Source organism: Oncorhynchus mykiss, chromosome 15 (genome assembly GCF_057628025.1).
Source record: "Oncorhynchus mykiss isolate SJ-2025 chromosome 15, ASM5762802v1, whole genome shotgun sequence".
NCBI lineage: Eukaryota > Metazoa > Chordata > Actinopteri > Salmoniformes > Salmonidae > Oncorhynchus > Oncorhynchus mykiss.
In genome coordinates, this window is record NC_143036.1 from 86,599,806 (window position 1) to 86,617,744 (window position 17,939).

General features: G+C 45.0%; 1 protein-coding gene across 9 annotated transcripts in view; it reads left to right on the plus strand.

Annotated features, from left to right (window-relative positions):
- Positions 1 to 12,311, plus strand: part of shank3b (SH3 and multiple ankyrin repeat domains 3b) — a 117,433-nt gene extending 105,122 nt beyond the window's left edge. For all 9 annotated transcript variants that reach the window (XM_090201529.1, XM_090201531.1, XM_090201527.1 and 6 more), the window contains one exon: positions 7,106 to 12,311. In XM_090201529.1, coding sequence (XP_090057655.1) covers positions 7,106 to 7,700 — 595 coding nt within the window. In that variant the 3' untranslated portion in view covers positions 7,701 to 12,311. The remainder of the gene's footprint in view (positions 1 to 7,105) is intronic.
- Positions 12,312 to 17,939: the final 5,628 nt, after the last annotated feature.

The following is a 17,939-nucleotide window of genomic DNA, read 5'->3' on the forward strand; positions in this document are numbered from 1 at the left end:
ATTGGCCCAACATCGTCCGGATTAGGGGAGGGTTTGGCCAGCCGGACGTCCTTGTCCCAACGCACTCTAGCGACTCCTGTGGTTGGCCGGGCGCATGCACGCTGACATGGTTTCCAGTTGTACAATGTTTCCTCCACGACATTGGTGTGGCTGGCTTCCGGTTTAGGCGAGCAGTGTGTCAAGAAGCAGTGCGGCTTGGCAGGGTCGTGTTTCGGCATGGCTCTTAACCTTCACCCCTCTCGGGTCCATATGGGCATTGCAGCGATGTTACAAGACTGAAAATTGGGGAGAAAAAGGTGTCAGAAGTACTACACAAAAAGTATAAAAAAATAACTAAATAAGAGGGTGTCTTGTCCTGCTCCTGAAATCTGCCCCAGCATTTACCCCAGTAATCCAGCAACATTTACCCCAGTCATCAGCAACATTTACCCCAGTAATCCAGCAACATTTACCCCAGTCATCAGCAACATTTACCCCAGTCATCAGCAACATTTACCCCAGTCATCAGCAACATTTACCCCAGTAATCCAGCAACATTTACCCCAGTCATCAGCAACATTTACCCCAGTAATCCAGCAACATTTACCCCAGTCATCAGCAACATTTACCCCAGTCATCCAGCAACATTTACCCCAGTCATCAGCAACATTTACCCCAGTAATCCAGCAACATTTACCCCAGTAATCCAGCAACATTTACCCCAGTCATCAGCAACATTTACCCCAGTCATCAGCAACATTTACCCCAGTCATCAGCAACATTTACCCCAGTAATCCAGCAACATTTACCCCAGTCATCAGCAACATTTACCCCAGTCATCCAGCAACATTTACCCCAGTCATCCAGCAACATTTACCCCAGTAATCCAGCAACATTTACCCCAGTAATCCAGCAACATTTACCCCAGTCATCAGCAACATTTACCCCAGTCATCAGCAACATTTACCCCAGTCATCAGCAACATTTACCCCAGTAATCCAGCAACATTTACCCCAGTCATCAGCAACATTTACCCCAGTCATCAGCAACATTTACCCCAGTCATCCAGCAACATTTACCCCAGTCATCCAGCAACATTTACCCCAGTCATCAGCAACATTTACCCCAGTAATCCAGCAACATTTACCCCAGTAATCCAGCAACATTTACCCCAGTCATCAGCAACATTTACCCCAGTCATCAGCAACATTTACCCCAGTCATCAGCAACATTTACCCCAGTAATCCAGCAACATTTACCCCAGTCATCAGCAACATTTACCCCAGTCATCAGCAACATTTACCCCAGTAATCCAGCAACATTTACCTCAGCAACATTTACCCCAGCAACATTTACCCCAGTCATCCAGCAACATTTACCCCAGTCATCCAGCAGCATTTACCCCAGTCATCAGCAACATTTACCCCAGTCATCAGCAACATTTACCCAGCAACATTTACCCCAGTCATCAGCAACATTTACCCCAGTCATCAGCAACATTTACCCCAGTCATCCAGCAACATTTACCCCAGTCATCCAGCAGCATTTACCCCAGTCATCAGCAACATTTACCCAGCAACATTTACCCCAGTCATCAGCAACATTTACCCCAGTCATCAGCAACATTTACCCCAGTCATCAGAAGCATTTACCCCAGTCATCAGCAACATTTACCCCAGTCATCAGCAACATTTACCCCAGTCATCAGAAACATTTACCCCAGTCATCAGAAACATTTACCCCAGTCATCAGCAACATTTACCCCAGTCATCAGCAGCATTTACCCAGCAACATTTACCCCAGTCATCAGCAACATTTACCCCAGTCATCAGCAGCATTTACCCCAGTCATTCAGCAGCATTTACCCCAGTCATCAGCAACATTTACCCCAGTCATCAGGAATAATTTACCCCAGTTATCAGCAACATTTACCCCAGTCATCAGCAACATTTACCCCAGTCATCAGCAACATTTACCCCAGTCATCAGCAACATTTACCCCAGTCATCAGCAACATTTACCCCAGTCATTCAGCAACAGAGCATTGTGGTGCTCTTGTAGAAAATACACGTAATGACAACGTCAAAAATCATTATGAATCAAATCAAATCAAATTTATTTATATAGCCCTTCGTACATCAGCTGATATCTCAAAGTGCTGTACAGAAACCCAGCCTAAAACCCCAAACAGCAAGCAATGCAGGTGTAGAAGCACGGTGGCTAGGAAAAACTCCCTAGAAAGGCCAAAACCTAGGAAGAAACCTAGAGAGGAACCAGGCTGTGGGGTGGCCAGTCCTCTTCTGGCTGTGCCGGGTGGAGATTATAACAGAACATGGCCAAGATGTTCAAATGTTCATAAATGACCAGCATGGTCGAATAATAATAAGGCAGAACAGTTGAAACTGGAGCAGCAGCATGGCCAGGTGGACTGGGGACAGCAAGGAGTCATCATGTCAGGTAGTCCTGGGGCATGGTCCTAGGGCTCAGGTCAGTTGAAACTGGAGCAGCAGCATGGCCAGGTGTACTGGGGACAGCAAGGAGTCATCATGTCAGGTAGTCCTGGGGCATGGTCCTAGGGCTCAGGTCCTCCGAGAGAGAGAAAGAAAGAGAGAAGGAGAGAAATAGAGGATGCACACTTAGATTCACACAGGACACCGAATAGGACAGGAGAAGTACTCCAGATATAACAAACTGACCCTAGCCCCCCGACACAAACTACTGCAGCATAAATACTGGAGGCTGAGACAGGAGGGGTCAGGAGACACTGTGGCCCCATCCGAGGACACCCCCGGACAGGGCCAAACAGGAAGGATATAACCCCACCCACTTTGCCAAAGCACAGCCCCCACACCACTGAAGGGATATCTTCAACCACCAACTTACCATCCTGAGACAAGGCTGAGTATAGCCCACAAAGATCAAAGATGTTACAAGACTGAAAATTGGGGAGAAAAAGGTGTCAGAAGTACTACACAAAAAGTATAAAAAAATAACTAAATAAGAGGGTGTCTTGTCCTGCTCCTGAAATCTGCCCCAGCATTTACCCCAGTAATCCAGCAACATTTACCCCAGTCATCAGCAACATTTACCCCAGTCATCAGCAACATTTACCCCAGTCATCCAGCAACATTTACCCCAGTCATCCAGCAGCATTTACCCCAGTCATCAGCAACATTTACCCCAGTCATCCAGCAACATTTACCCCAGTCATCAGCAACATTTACCCCAGTAATCAGCAACATTTACCCCAGTCATCAGCAACATTTACCCCAGTCATCAGCAACATTTACCCCAGTAATCCAGCAACATTTACCCCAGTCATCAGCAACATTTACCCCAGTAATCCAGCAACATTTACCCCAGTCATCAGCAACATTTACCCCAGTAATCCAGCAACATTTACCCCAGTCATCAGCAACATTTACCTCAGCAACATTTACCCCAGTCATCCAGCAGCATTTACCCCAGTCATCAGCAACATTTACCCCAGTCATCAGCAACATTTACCCAGCAACATTTACCCCAGTCATCCAGCAGCATTTACCCCAGTCATCAGCAACATTTACCCCAGTCATCAGCAACATTTACCCAGCAACATTTACCCCAGTCATCAGCAACATTTACCCCAGTCATCAGCAACATTTACCCCAGTCATCCAGCAACATTTACCCCAGTCATCCAGCAGCATTTACCCCAGTCATCAGCAACATTTACCCAGCAACATTTACCCCAGTCATCAGCAACATTTACCCCAGTCATCAGCAACATTTACCCCAGTCATCAGCAACATTTACCCCAGTAATCCAGCAACATTTACCCCAGTCATCAGCAACATTTACCCCAGTAATCCAGCAACATTTACCCCAGTCATCAGCAACATTTACCCCAGTAATCCAGCAACATTTACCCCAGTCATCAGCAACATTTACCTCAGCAACATTTACCCCAGTCATCCAGCAGCATTTACCCCAGTCATCAGCAACATTTACCCCAGTCATCAGCAACATTTACCCAGCAACATTTACCCCAGTCATCCAGCAGCATTTACCCCAGTCATCAGCAACATTTACCCCAGTCATCAGCAACATTTACCCAGCAACATTTACCCCAGTCATCAGCAACATTTACCCCAGTCATCAGCAACATTTACCCCAGTCATCCAGCAACATTTACCCCAGTCATCCAGCAGCATTTACCCCAGTCATCAGCAACATTTACCCAGCAACATTTACCCCAGTCATCAGCAACATTTACCCCAGTCATCAGCAACATTTACCCCAGTCATCAGCAACATTTACCCCAGTCATCAGAAACATTTACCCCAGTCATCAGAAACATTTACCCCAGTCATCAGCAACATTTACCCCAGTCATCAGCAGCATTTACCCAGCAACATTTACCCCAGTCATCAGCAACATTTACCCCAGTCATCAGCAGCATTTACCCCAGTCATTCAGCAGCATTTACCCCAGTCATCAGCAACATTTACCCCAGTCATCAGCAACATTTACCCAAGTTATCAGCAACATTTACCCCAGTCATCAGCAACATTTACCCCAGTCATCAGCAACATTTACCCCAGTCATTCAGCAACAGAGCATTGTGGTTCCCTGCATGTCTGACATCAATGGCATAATGAAATGTTTTGTATTGTGTGGTGGGTTTTGATACTCTTATGTAGGTGTCATAACCAGCCGTAAAATAACTCAATATATGTCACAACAGGTTTAAATATGCCATGACAGTGTTATGACCATATCATAACAGGTTTTGATAAGTCATGTCAGCTGTTATGACATATTATAACAGGTTGATAAGTTATGTCAGCTGTTATGACATATTATAACAGGTTTTGATAAGTCATGTCAGCTGTTATGACACAATATGACATGGTTATTGCCGTGTCATGACCATATTATTACAGGTTTTGATAAGTTATGTCAGCTGTTATGACATGTTATAACAGGTTGATAAGTTATGTCAGCTGGTATGACATATTATGACATGGTTATTACCGTGTCATAACGTGTTATGACGCTGGGTGTCAAGTAAAGTGTTACCATAATTTATGTAGTGTTTTTGCAGATTGTAGTACTCAAATATTTTCGTAGTGTTTTTGCAGACTATGGTATACTGTAGTATTTACAGTAGTGTGTTTGTGGACTGTGGTATACTGTCATTTTTGCAGAATGTGGTATACTGTAGTATTTACAGTAGTGTTTTTGTAGGTAGGTAGGACTGGGGGCTTCTCCTCTTTACTATAACCTGTAGGGAACTTAATATATGCTTGGTATGTAAGATGTTAGTGCATTCATCTTAACTGTAAGTCATTCTTGAAGTGAAGTGACTTTCTCCTGTGTTGAAGTGACTTTCTCCTGTGTTGAAGTGACTTTCTCCTGTGTTGAAGTGACTTTCTCGTGTGTTCCAGCACAATGTTGCACGGAGAGCAAAACTATTTCCCCCACTTTCATGTAGAACATTTTGAAATAGTTTTGCATGATCTTTAGCTGTGCTTTTTGTTTGTAAATTAAATGGATTCCTGTTCATTGTTCTGCCTGTCAGTTGTAATCTATAAACCTTCACACACTGACGGGGAACACGTTTGATGACGTGTGGTTTGATCAGGCTGTTTTAAGCTGTAAAACTGGTCGAAATTGCGAAGCCTCTTTGATTGGATGCTTTTATGCGGTAAGAGTGCAGTGTTTGGTCACAATTTGTGAGATTTTGATTAATATAAGTGGTTTGGTTGATTTTGCTTTGAATTATGCGATCGCAGAATCCTGGAGGGACTGCCTAATGTCTGATGTGGGTGAATGTGTGCTTAACAGGTCACTGGCTGCAGCATGGATGAGACTGACTTCCTTCAATAGACTATGACTATTCTTCTTTAGGTCATGACTCTTGTTGGGTTATTAGTATTCTGCAGTAGTTAACAACTCTAATAAATGTACAGTTTTGATGCTAAACTCTGTTCAGTTGTTGCTTTATCTTTCCTTTGTCCCTCTCCCCCTCCATCTCCCTGTCCCTCTCCCCTCCAACTCCCTGTCCTTCTCTCCCTCCATCTCCCTGTCCCTCTCCCCCTCCATCTCCCTGTCCCTCTCCCCCTCCATCTCCCTGTCCCTCTCCCCCTCCATCTCCCTGTCCCCCTCCATCTCCCTGTCCTTCTCTCCCCCTCCATCTCCCTGTCCTTCTCTCCCCCTCCATCTCCCTGTCCTTCTCTCCCCCTCCATCTCCCTGTCCCTCTCCCCCCCTCCATCTCCCTGTCCCTCTCCCCCTCCTTCTTTCCCTCCATCTCCCTGTCCTTCTCTCCCCCTCCATCTCCATGTCCTTCTCTCCCCCTCCATCTCCCTGTCCCTCTCCCCCTCCATCTCCCTGTCCCTCTCCCCCTCCATCTCCCTGTCCCTCTCCCCTCCAACTCCCTGTCCTTCTCTCCCTGTCCCTCTCCCCCTCCATCTCCCTGTCCCTCTCCATCTCCCTGTCCCTCTCCATCTCCCTGTCCCTCTCCATCTCCCTGTTCCATCTCCCTGTCCTTCTCTCCCCCTCCATCTCCCTGTCCTTCTCTCCCCCTCCATCTCCCTGTCCCCCCCCCCCTCCATCTCCCTGTCCCTCTCCTTCTTTCCCTCCATCTCCCTGTCCTTCTCTCCCCCTCCATCTCCATGTCCTTCTCTCCCCCTCCATCTCCATGTCCTTCTCTCCCCCTCCATCTCCCTGTCCCTCTCCCCCTCCATCTCCCTGTCCCTCTCCCCCTCCCTGTCCCTCTCCCCCTCCTTCTTTCCCTCCATCTCCCTGTCCTTCTTTCCCTCCATCTCCCTCTCCCCCTCCTTCTTTCCCTCCATCTCCCTGTCCTTCTTTCCCTCCATCTCCCTCTCCCCCTCCATCTCCCTGTCCCCCTCCATCTCCCTGTCCCCCTCCATCTCCCTGTCCCTCTCCCCCTCCATCTCCCTGTCCCTCTCCCCCTCCATCTCCCTGTCCTTCTCTCCCTCCATCTCCCTGTCCTTCTCTCCCTCCATCTCCCTGTCCCTCTCCATCTCCCTCTCCATCTCCCTGTCCCTCTCCATCTCCCTGTCCCTCTCCATCTCCCTGTCCTTCTTTCCCTCCATCTCCCTGTCCCTCTCCCTCTCTCTCAGGTTGTTTAGTAGTCTTGGGGATGTCCACACCATCTCCCAGAGAGGTTTTGGTGGCACCACCTACACAGTCCGCCCGGGGAGCCGCTACCCAATCACACCTCGCCGCAGTCCCAGCCCCTCCCCCTCACCTGCCCCTGTCCTCTCACCAGACAGGTCAGAGGTCAGTCCTGGGCGGGGCTTTGGCCTTAGCTCCTCCCATCACCACCACACCATCCTCAAGTCGTCTAGCCTCAGCTTGCCTTCGGAGCCCAAGGAGGTCCGCTTCGTAATGCGGAGTGCCAGCGCTCGAACCCGTTCCCGCTCGCCCTCCCCCTCCCCCCACGCCTCCCCCTGCCCCTCCCCCGTACTGGGCTCCCCCTTGCTCGCCCTGCGGCCGTGGCGCCAACGCCCTCTAGCTCTGTGGAGTAAGTATGATGTGGGAGACTGGCTGGAGAGTGTTGGTTTGGCAGAGCATCGTGCCCGCTTCCAGGAGCATGAGATTGAGGGTTCCCACCTCCCTGCCCTCACCAAGGATGACTTCGCTGAACTAGGCGTGACACGAGTCGGGCACCGCATGAACATTGAGAGAGCACTCCGACAACTGCTGGACAACTGAACCTCTAACCCCTGATATCACTGAAGGGCTGTCACACCTGAACCCTAACCCTCTGGAGGTAACCTGGCAACACCAGTGGCTGTAACCTGGCAACACCAGTGGCTGTAACCTGGCAACACCAGTGGCTGTAACCTGGCAACACCAGTGGCTGTAACCTGGCAACACCAGTGGCTGTAACCTGGCAACACCAGTGGCAGTATGCTTTCAGACATCTATTTTCCAAAGACAGCATCACATGGAGTTGAGCATTTAGTATTAACTTTTTATGAATATACAAGAAAATACCTCCTCCATCGAAATATCTACAATGTCGACATATTTTCCAATAATGAAATTGATGATAAATGTTTATTAGGAATAGATATATTGAAATAAAATTTTGTGTTTCATAACAACTTTATTCTGTTTAGGGAAGGATGAGAAGTGGTGGATGAGACTTCATCGTTAACCTGTTAGTCTACTACATTACCATGTTAGTCTACTACATTACACTGTTAGTCTACTACATTACACTGTTAGTCTACTACATTACACTGTTAGTCTACTACATTACTGTGTTAGTCTACTACATTACCGTGTTAGTCTACTACATTACCGTGTCAGTCTACTACATTACCGTGTCAGTCTACTACATTACCGCGTCAGTCTACTACATTACCATGGTCGTCTATTACATTACCCTGTTAGTCTACCTTGTCAGTATAATACATTACCCTGTTAGTCTACTACATTTCCATGTTAGTCTACCCTGTCAGTCTATTACATTACCCTGTTAGTCTACTACATTACCCTGTTAGTCTACTATGTTACTATGTTAGTCTACTATATTACCATGTTAGTCCACTACACTACTCTGCTCGTCCTCTACATTACCATGCTGTCTACCCTGTTAGTGTACTACATTGCCATGTAAGTCTAACATGTTAGTCTACTACGTTAGTCTCCTGCCTTACCCTGTTTGTCTACTACATTGCTATGTTAGTCTCCTACATTACCCTGTTAGTATCCTACCCTACCCTGTTAGTCTGCTACATTACCCTATTGTCTGTTAGTCTACTACATTACCATGTTATCTACCCTGTTGGTCTTCTACATTACCCTGTTAGTCTACTACATTACCCTGTTAGTCTACTACATTACCCTGTTAGTCTACCCTGTTAGTTTAATACATTATCCTGTTAGTCTACTACATTGCCATGTTATCTGCCCTGTTAGTCTTCTACATTATCCTGTTAGTCTACTACATTACACTGTTAGTCTACTACATTACACTGTTAGTCTACTACATTACTGTGTTAGTCTACTACATTACCGTGTTAGTCTACTACATTACCGTGTCAGTCTACTACATTACCGTGTCAGTCTACTACATTACCGCGTCAGTCTACTACATTACCATGGTCGTCTATTACATTACCCTGTTAGTCTACCTTGTCAGTATAATACATTACCCTGTTAGTCTACTACATTTCCATGTTAGTCTACCCTGTCAGTCTATTACATTACCCTGTTAGTCTACTACATTACCCTGTTAGTCTACTACGTTACTATGTTAGTCTACCTATCTACCCTGTTATTCTACTACCTTACTATGTTAGTCTACTATATTACCATGTTAGTCCACTACACTACTCTGCTCGTCCTCTACATTACCATGCTGTCTACCCTGTTAGTGTACTACATTGCCATGTAAGTCTAACATGTTAGTCTACTACGTTAGTCTCCTGCCTTACCCTGTTTGTCTACTACATTGCTATGTTAGTCTCCTACATTACCCTGTTAGTATCCTACCCTACCCTGTTAGTCTGCTACATTACCCTATTGTCTGTTAGTCTACTACATTACCATGTTATCTACCCTGTTGGTCTTCTACATTACCCTGTTAGTCTATTACATTACCCTGTTAGTCTACCCTGTTAGTTTAATACATTATCCTGTTAGTCTACTACATTGCCATGTTATCTGCCCTGTTAGTCTTCTACATTATCCTGTTAGTCTACTACATTACCCTGTTGTCTAACCTGTTAGTCTACTACATTGCCATGTTATCTATCATGTTAGTCTTCTACATTACCCTGTTAGTCTACTACATTACCCTGTTGTCTAACCTGTTAGTCTACTACATTACCCCATTAGTCTACAACACTACCCTGTTAGTCTAATACATTACCCTGTTGTCTAACCTGTTTGTTTACTACATTATCATGTTAGTCTACTTCATGATCATGTTAGTATACTACATTACCCTGTTTGTCTACCAAATTACCTTGTTAGTCTGCTACATTACTATGTGTGTAAATCTTTGGCCTAAATTAGTTTATTCTGTCAGGAAGACCTCGAATGAACCTCACTAGTATACATGTTTTATATGAATTTTAAGCAATGTTGACAGGAAAGTTTCCAGTATATGTTTTCTAATATCCCTAGCTACTGGTTTGTATGGATTTTATACCTATCTGTGATGCTCTAAGGCAGAGTAAAAGGTTCAGAACAGTATTTTTACACAGAAGACGGTGCTATTTCACTAAAGCCATCTGTACAGAGCAACCCTACGCCTAAACCTAACCCTAGCACTAAACCTAAGCTTAAACCTAGCACTAAAACTAAACCTACACGTAAACCTAGCTAACACTAATGCCTTGGGATATTACCATGGTCCAATAGCGCACGCAGGCACGCGCACACACACACACACGTGTACCACAGATACAGGAAATTCCATAGTCACATGACAGGGTACAGGAAGTTCCAGTTAGTCTAGTAGGGAAAGGCACCAGCATGGTTCATCTGCAGTGTTTTAACATGCATTGTCATGTAAAACATTGAACCTCATAATCAAATTTGTTCAGTCTTATTTTTATCTTCCTTCCAAAATGTTTTTTATTGTGCAGGATTGCGCCCTCCCCTGTACTGGGTTAGGATAGTACCCTCCCCCCTGTACTGGGTTAGGATGGTACCTCCCCCCTGTACTGGGTTAGGATGGTACCTCCCCCCTGTACTGGGTTAGGATGGTACCTCCCCCTGTACTGGGTTAGGATGGTACCTCCCCCCTGTACTGGGTTAGGATGGTAGCTCCCCCCTGTACTGGGTTAGGATGGTGCCCGCCCTGTACTGGGTTAGTATGGTGCCCGCCCTGTACTGGGTTAGGATGGTGCCCCCCCTGTACTGGGTTAGGATAGTACCCTCCCCCCTGTACTGGGTTAGGATAGTACCCTCCCCCCTGTACTGGGTTAGGATAGTACCCTCCCCCCTGTACTGGGTTAGGATAGTACCCTCCCCCCTGTACTGGGTTAGGATAGTACCCTCCCCCCTGTACTGCGTTAGTTAGGATAGTACCCTCCCCCCTGTACTGGGTTAAGGTTAGGTTACTGTATGTGTTGAGTGGCAGTTTTGTTTGACAGATTGTCAAGACTATACGTTTTATTCTGGTTGTGATTTAAGACTGTACATTTTATTCTGGTTGTGAAGGAGGAACTCCCATTTCTATTTGATGATTAATTAAGGTTAGATTATTATTTGTCTATAAGGCTTGTTGAGTATTTAGGTGTATTACATCGTGTTTTCTCTTTTAAGGGCCATATTCTCCTCCCTCATGACACTATCTAACCCCAACCCAATAAGGGCTTGGTGAGGGTATCCACATGTATTATTTCCAGGTGTATGTACAGTTTATTAGGTACACCCATCTAGTACCGGGTCGGACACCCATTTGTCTCCAGAACAGCCTGAATTCTTCGGGCATGGATTCGACAAGTCAGAAACGTTCCACAGGGATGTTGGTCCATGCTGACGCAATGGCATCACGCAGTTGCTGCAGATTGGATGTCGGTCCACCACCACCAGCCTGTACCGTTGACACCAGGCAGGATAGGTCCATGGACTCATGGTGTTTATGCCAAATTCTGACTCTGCCATCAGCATGGCGCAACAGGAATTGGGATTCTTCGGACCAGGCAATATTTTTTACACTTCTCAATTGTTCAGTGTTGGTGATCGCGTGCCCACTGGAGCCCTGTGTGGTCGGTCATCTGTTGCAATAGCCTATTTGTGAAGGATCAATGAGTTGTGTGTTCCGAGATGCCGTTCTGCACACTGCTGTTATTTGTCTGTTTGTGGTCCGCTTGCGTGATTCTTGCCATTCTCCTTTGACCTCTCTCATCAATGTGCTTTTTTTTCCCCACAAGACTGCCGCTGACTGAATGTTTTGTGTTTGTCAAACCATTCTCGGTAAACCCCTAGACACTGTCTCAAGTGAAAAGCCTAGGAGGTCTGCTGTTTCTGAGATACTGTATCCGGCGTGCCTGGCACTGACGATCATTGCTTAGGTCTCTCGTTTTGCCTATTCTAACGTTCCATCAAGCAGTAACTGAATGCCTATCTGCATGCTTTATATAGCAAGCATCGGCCACGTTGTTCACTGTCTGGAGCGATCCGTTTTGGAGAACTAGGTGCTGTACCTAATAAACTGGCTGATGTATATCAAGGTGTATCATACCATTGTTTTCCTCTGTAAGTGTTCTGTTCCTCTGAGGCCTGATGACATTCTTACAGGAACACCTGAGATCTGACTAATCTTTACAGTTTATAATACAATTTACTACTGAAAATGCCCATGGTGTCTGTGTCATTGAATCTATTAATCAAAAATGTCTGTATGTACAGTCGCTAATGAAAGAATACACACCCTTTCATATTTTGCTGCCTTAAAATTTTATCTAAAAAGGGATTACATTAGATTTTTTCCCCACCAATCTACACTACCTACTCCACATGTTTCAAGTGAAAGAAAAATTATAGAAAATGTTCCAAATGAATAAAAGCATTAAAATGAATATGTATTGATGGCGTATGTCTAATATACTTTAGCCATTGTTTTTGTTAATACTTTGTGGAAGAACCTTCAGCAGCCATCATAGCTGTGAATCATTTTGAGTCAGATTCTACCAACCTATTACGGCATTTTGTAGCGACCTTAACCAAACACCTAGCAACCTTGGCAAGAGGTTTGGACATAACGGTTAAGGTTGCTTGACAGTAGCTGGACTGGGATTCGAGTCCCGGTTGGGGCTACTCCCTGAAGTTGCTACATTGGTGTCAGAAGTAGGATGGCACCAGGTAGGCTATCGGTGAGGGACGTTGTATAGAGAAGCGTGGGGACACACTCTCCTGAAGGGAGGCGGTTATGTAGTGACCTTAACCCAATATAGGTTTTGACGTAATGGTTAAGGTGTTGGCTTGACAGGTGTTACTGAACCTGGGTTTGAGTCCCGGCCCGGGTCTATCCCCCGAATTTGCTATAATATACTGTCGCCATTGTTTTTGTCAAAATCGCTCAAACTCAGTACATTTGCTTGGGAATCATTGATGGACATGAATATTATTAATTGTTCCGCTGACAAATAAAACTACACCAGGATTTGGTTTTCAGAGGACTATGGATGGTTTTCCTTTAACTTTTTAGCTGGGCTTTCATATTTCTTTCTATTTTGAGGTATTGTAGTGGCAGCATCATGTTATGGGTATGCTTGTCACCGGCAAGGGCTTGGGAGTTTGTCAGGATAAAAATAAATATGAAAGGAGCAAAGCCCAGGTAAAAAGTTAGAGGAAAACCCACTTCAGTCGTCTGAAAACCTAAACCTGGCATAGTTTTATTTTTCAGCGGGACAATAACCCACATTTTTATGGCAGACACACCAGAATGCTTCTCAAGAGGTGTTGAGTGATCCTGATTGGTCACTGTGTGGATGTGTATTAATCCATCTTTCCAATTAATACTGGGTTGTTCCGTGAAAACGTTTTTTGCTCTTTATGACAATGTTTACATATGGTGTACAAAATCTTATTTTTAAATCAAATGACTACCCAAAGGGCACTCTTTTGGTAGAATGACCCTGCTACTATTGGCAGCATGACCCTGCTACTATTGGCAGCATGACCCTGCTACTATTGGCAGAATGACCCTGCTACTATTGGTAGAATGACCCTGCTACTATTGGCAGAATGACCCTGCTGCTATTGGTAGAATGACCCTGCTGCTATTGGCAGCATGACCCTGCTACTATTGGCAGCATGACCCTGCTACTATTAGCAGCATGACCCTGCTACTATTGGCAGCATGACCCTGCTACTATTGGCAGCATGACCCTGCTACTATTGGCAGAATGACCCTGCTACTATTGGTAGAATGACCCTGCTACTATTGGCAGAATGACCCTGCTGCTATTGGTAGAATGACCCTGCTGCTATTGGCAGCATGACCCTGCTACTATTGGCAGCATGACCCTGCTACTATTGGCAGCATGACCCTGCTACTATTGGCAGCATGACCCTGCTACTATTAGCAGCATGACCCTGCTACTATTGGTAGAATGACCCTGCTACTATTGGCAGCATGACCCTGCTACTATTGGCAGCATGACCCTGCTACTATTGGCAGCATGACCCTGCTGCTATTGGCAGCATGACCCTGCTGCTATTGGCAGCATGACCCTGCTACTATTGGCAGCATGACCCTGCTACTATTGGCAGCATGACCCTGCTACTATTGGCAGCATGACCCTGCTACTATTGGCAGCATGACCCTGCTACTATTGGCAGCATGACCCTGCTGCTATTGGCAGCATGACCCTGCTGCTACTGGCAGCATGACCCTGCTACTATTGGCAGCATGACCCTGCTGCTATTGGCAGCATGACCCTGCTACTATTGGCAGCATGACCCTGCTACTATTGGCAGAATGACCCTGCTACTATTGGCAGAATGACCCTGCTACTATTGGCAGCATGACCCTGCTGCTATTGGTAGAATGACCCTGCTACTATTGGCAGCATGACCCTGCTACTATTGGCAGCATGACCCTGCTACTATTGGCAGCATGACCCTGCTGCTATTGGCAGCATGACCCTGCTACTATTGGCAGCATGACCCTGCTACTATTGGCAGCATGACCCTGCTACTATTGGCAGCATGACCCTGCTACTATTGGCAGCATGACCCTGCTGCTATTGGCAGCAAGACCCTGCTGCTATTGGCAGCATGACCCTGCTGCTATTGGCAGCATGACCCTGCTGCTATTGGCAGAATGACCCTGCTACTATTGGCAGAACGACCCTGCTACTATTGGCAGAACGACCCTGCTAATCTTGGCAGAACAACCCTGCTAATCTTGGCAGAACAACCCTGCTAATCTTGGCAGAACGACCCTGCTACTATTGGCAGAACGACCCTGCTACTATTGGCAGAACGACCCTGCTACTATTGGCAGAACGACCCTGCTACTATTGGCAGAACGACCCTGCTACTATTGGTAGAACGACCCTGCTACTATTGGCAGAACGACCCTGCTTATCTTGGCAGAATGACCCTGCTACTATTGGCAGAACGACCCTGCTACTATTGGCAGAACGACCCTGCTACTATTGGCAGAACGACCCTGCTAATCTTGGCAGAACGACCCTGCTACTATTGGCAGAACGACCCTGCTACTATTGGCAGAACGACCCTGCTACTATTGGCAGAACGACCCTGCTACTATTGGCAGAACGACCCTGCTACTATTGGCAGAACTACCCTGCTACTATTGGCAGAACGACCCTGCTACTATTGGCAGAACGACCCTGCTACTATTGGTAGAACGACCCTGCTACTATTGGTAGAACGACCCTGCTTATCTTGGCAGAATGACCCTGCTACTATTGGCAGAACGACCCTGCTACTATTGGTAGAACGACCCTGCTACTATTGGTAGAATGACCCTGCTACTATTGGTAGAATGACCCTGCTAATCTTGGTGTCTATTTCTGTATTGTATTTACTGGACCTGCGTATTACTGCCCCCTATCTGACGTTATTTCAGTTTTTATAATGGAAAGTAGACCATCTATATATATATATATATATATATATATATGCGTTTCTATTAAAACGAAATGACATTATGGATTCACATGTCCCTGAGGGTTATAACAGTGTGGATAATGTGTGTCTGATCTACTTGACATGATTTTTTGTCAACTGTCGAGGGTGTCGTTTGGTAAAAACAAGTTCTCGGATGTGGTCACGTGATCAACACGTTGGAGAACAGTCTTTCTGACTATACTTTGTCTAATTCTATTGATCGAAGAAAATATAGACGCCTGCCACTTCATGGGACTGAATTGTCATTATTTCCAGAATGTCGCCACCCTGTGGATATTTATTTGTGCACTATTCTCAGGAACAAAATAACAAAATCATTATAACAAGCAAAGGTCAATTCCTAAAACATAGATGTGTTTTATATAATTTTAAATCTATTTGTGTTGTTAATCCCACCAAAGTGTCCGATTTCAAATAGGCTTTTCAGCGAAAGCACTACAAACGATTATGTTTGGTCTCCACCAAACCACAATAAGCATAGCCATTTTCCAGCAAAATATAGCCTTAACAAAAATGAGAAATAAAGATAAAATTAATTACTAACCTTGAATTATCTTCATCAAATGACATTCATAGGACTTCATGTTACACAATACATGCATGTTTTGTTTAATAAAGTTCATATTTATATTTTTTTTAAATCTGAGTTTACATTGGCGCGTTAGATTCACTAATTACAAAAACATCAAGGGATTTTGCATAGCCACATCATTCAACAGAAATACTCATCATAAATGTAGATGATAATATGGACATGGAATTATAGATATACCTCTCCTTAATGCAACCGCTGTGTCAGATTTCAAAAAACCTTTACGGAAAAAGAAATGCATGCAATAATCTGAGACGGCGCTCAATTTAAAAACACCACAGCCACAAAGATGGCGTCAACATAAACAAGAAATTACATGATAAATATTCCCTTACCTTTGATGATCTACATCAGAAAGCACTCCAGGAATCCCAGGTCCACAATAAATGTTTGTTTTGTTCGAAAATGTCCGTTATTTATGTCCAAATACCTTCTTTTGTTAATTCTGGTCAGCGTTATATCGGACAATAACTTCAAAAAGTGATATTACCGGTCGAAGAAACATTTCAAACTAAGTACAGAATCAATCATTAGGATGTTTTTAACATGTAGCTTCAATAAAGTTCCAACCGGAGTATTCTTTCTTGTCTTCGTGAGCAATGGAACGCAAGTGACTACCATGAGGAAAAAGTGTGATCACAAAATGGCTGCTTGATGGACAGCTGATATATTCTGCTCCCACAACAACATGGAAGCCTCATTATAATTTCTATTGATGGTTGACATCTAGTGGAACCCCTAGGCAGTGCAACATCATTCATATCTCAAGGGGATTTCATTGGGGACTCTGGTGAATACACACAAGCTCAGATTTCTGACTTCCTGTTTTGATTTCAACTCAGGATTTTGCCTGCCAATATGAGTTTTGTTATACTCACAGACATCATTCAAACAGTTTAAGAAACTTCAGAGTGGTTTCTATCCAATACTAATAATACTATGCAAATATTAGCAACTTTGACTGAGGAGCAGGCCGTTTGATATGGGCACCTTTTCATCCAAGCTACTCAATACTGCCCCTGCAGCCATAAAAAGTTAATATATATATTGAGATTCTTCAAAGTAGCCACCCTTTGTCTCGATGACAGTTTTACATACTCTTGGCATTTTCTCAACCAGCTTCATGAGGAATGCTTTTCCAACAGTCTTGAAGGAGTTCCCACATATTTATTTTACCTTTATTAACTACTTCCGGCGCCGACAGAGATGGCCGCCTCGCTTCGCGTTCCTAGGAAACTATGCAGTTTTTTGTTTTTTTACGTGTTATTTCTTACATTAGTACCCCAGCTCATCTTAGGTTTCACTACATACAGTCGAGAAGAACTACTGAATATAAGATCAGCATCAACTCACCATCAGTACTACCAAGAATATGTTTTTCGCGACGCGGATCCTGTGTTCTGCCTTACAAACAGGACAACTGAGTGGATTCCATGCAGCGACCCAAAAAAAAAACAACTCCGAAAAAGAGGGAAACGAGGCGGTCTTCTGGTCAGACTCCGGAGACGGGCACATCGTGCACCACTCCCTAGCATTCTTCTTGCCAATGTCCAGTCTCTTGACAACAAGGTTGATGAAATCCGAGCAAGGGTAGCATTCCAGAGGGACATCAGAGACTGTAACGTTCTTTGCTTCACGGAAACGTGGCTCACTGGAGAGACTCTATCCGAAGCGGTGCAGCCAACGGGTTTCTCCACACATCGCGCAGACAGAAACAAACAACTTTCTGG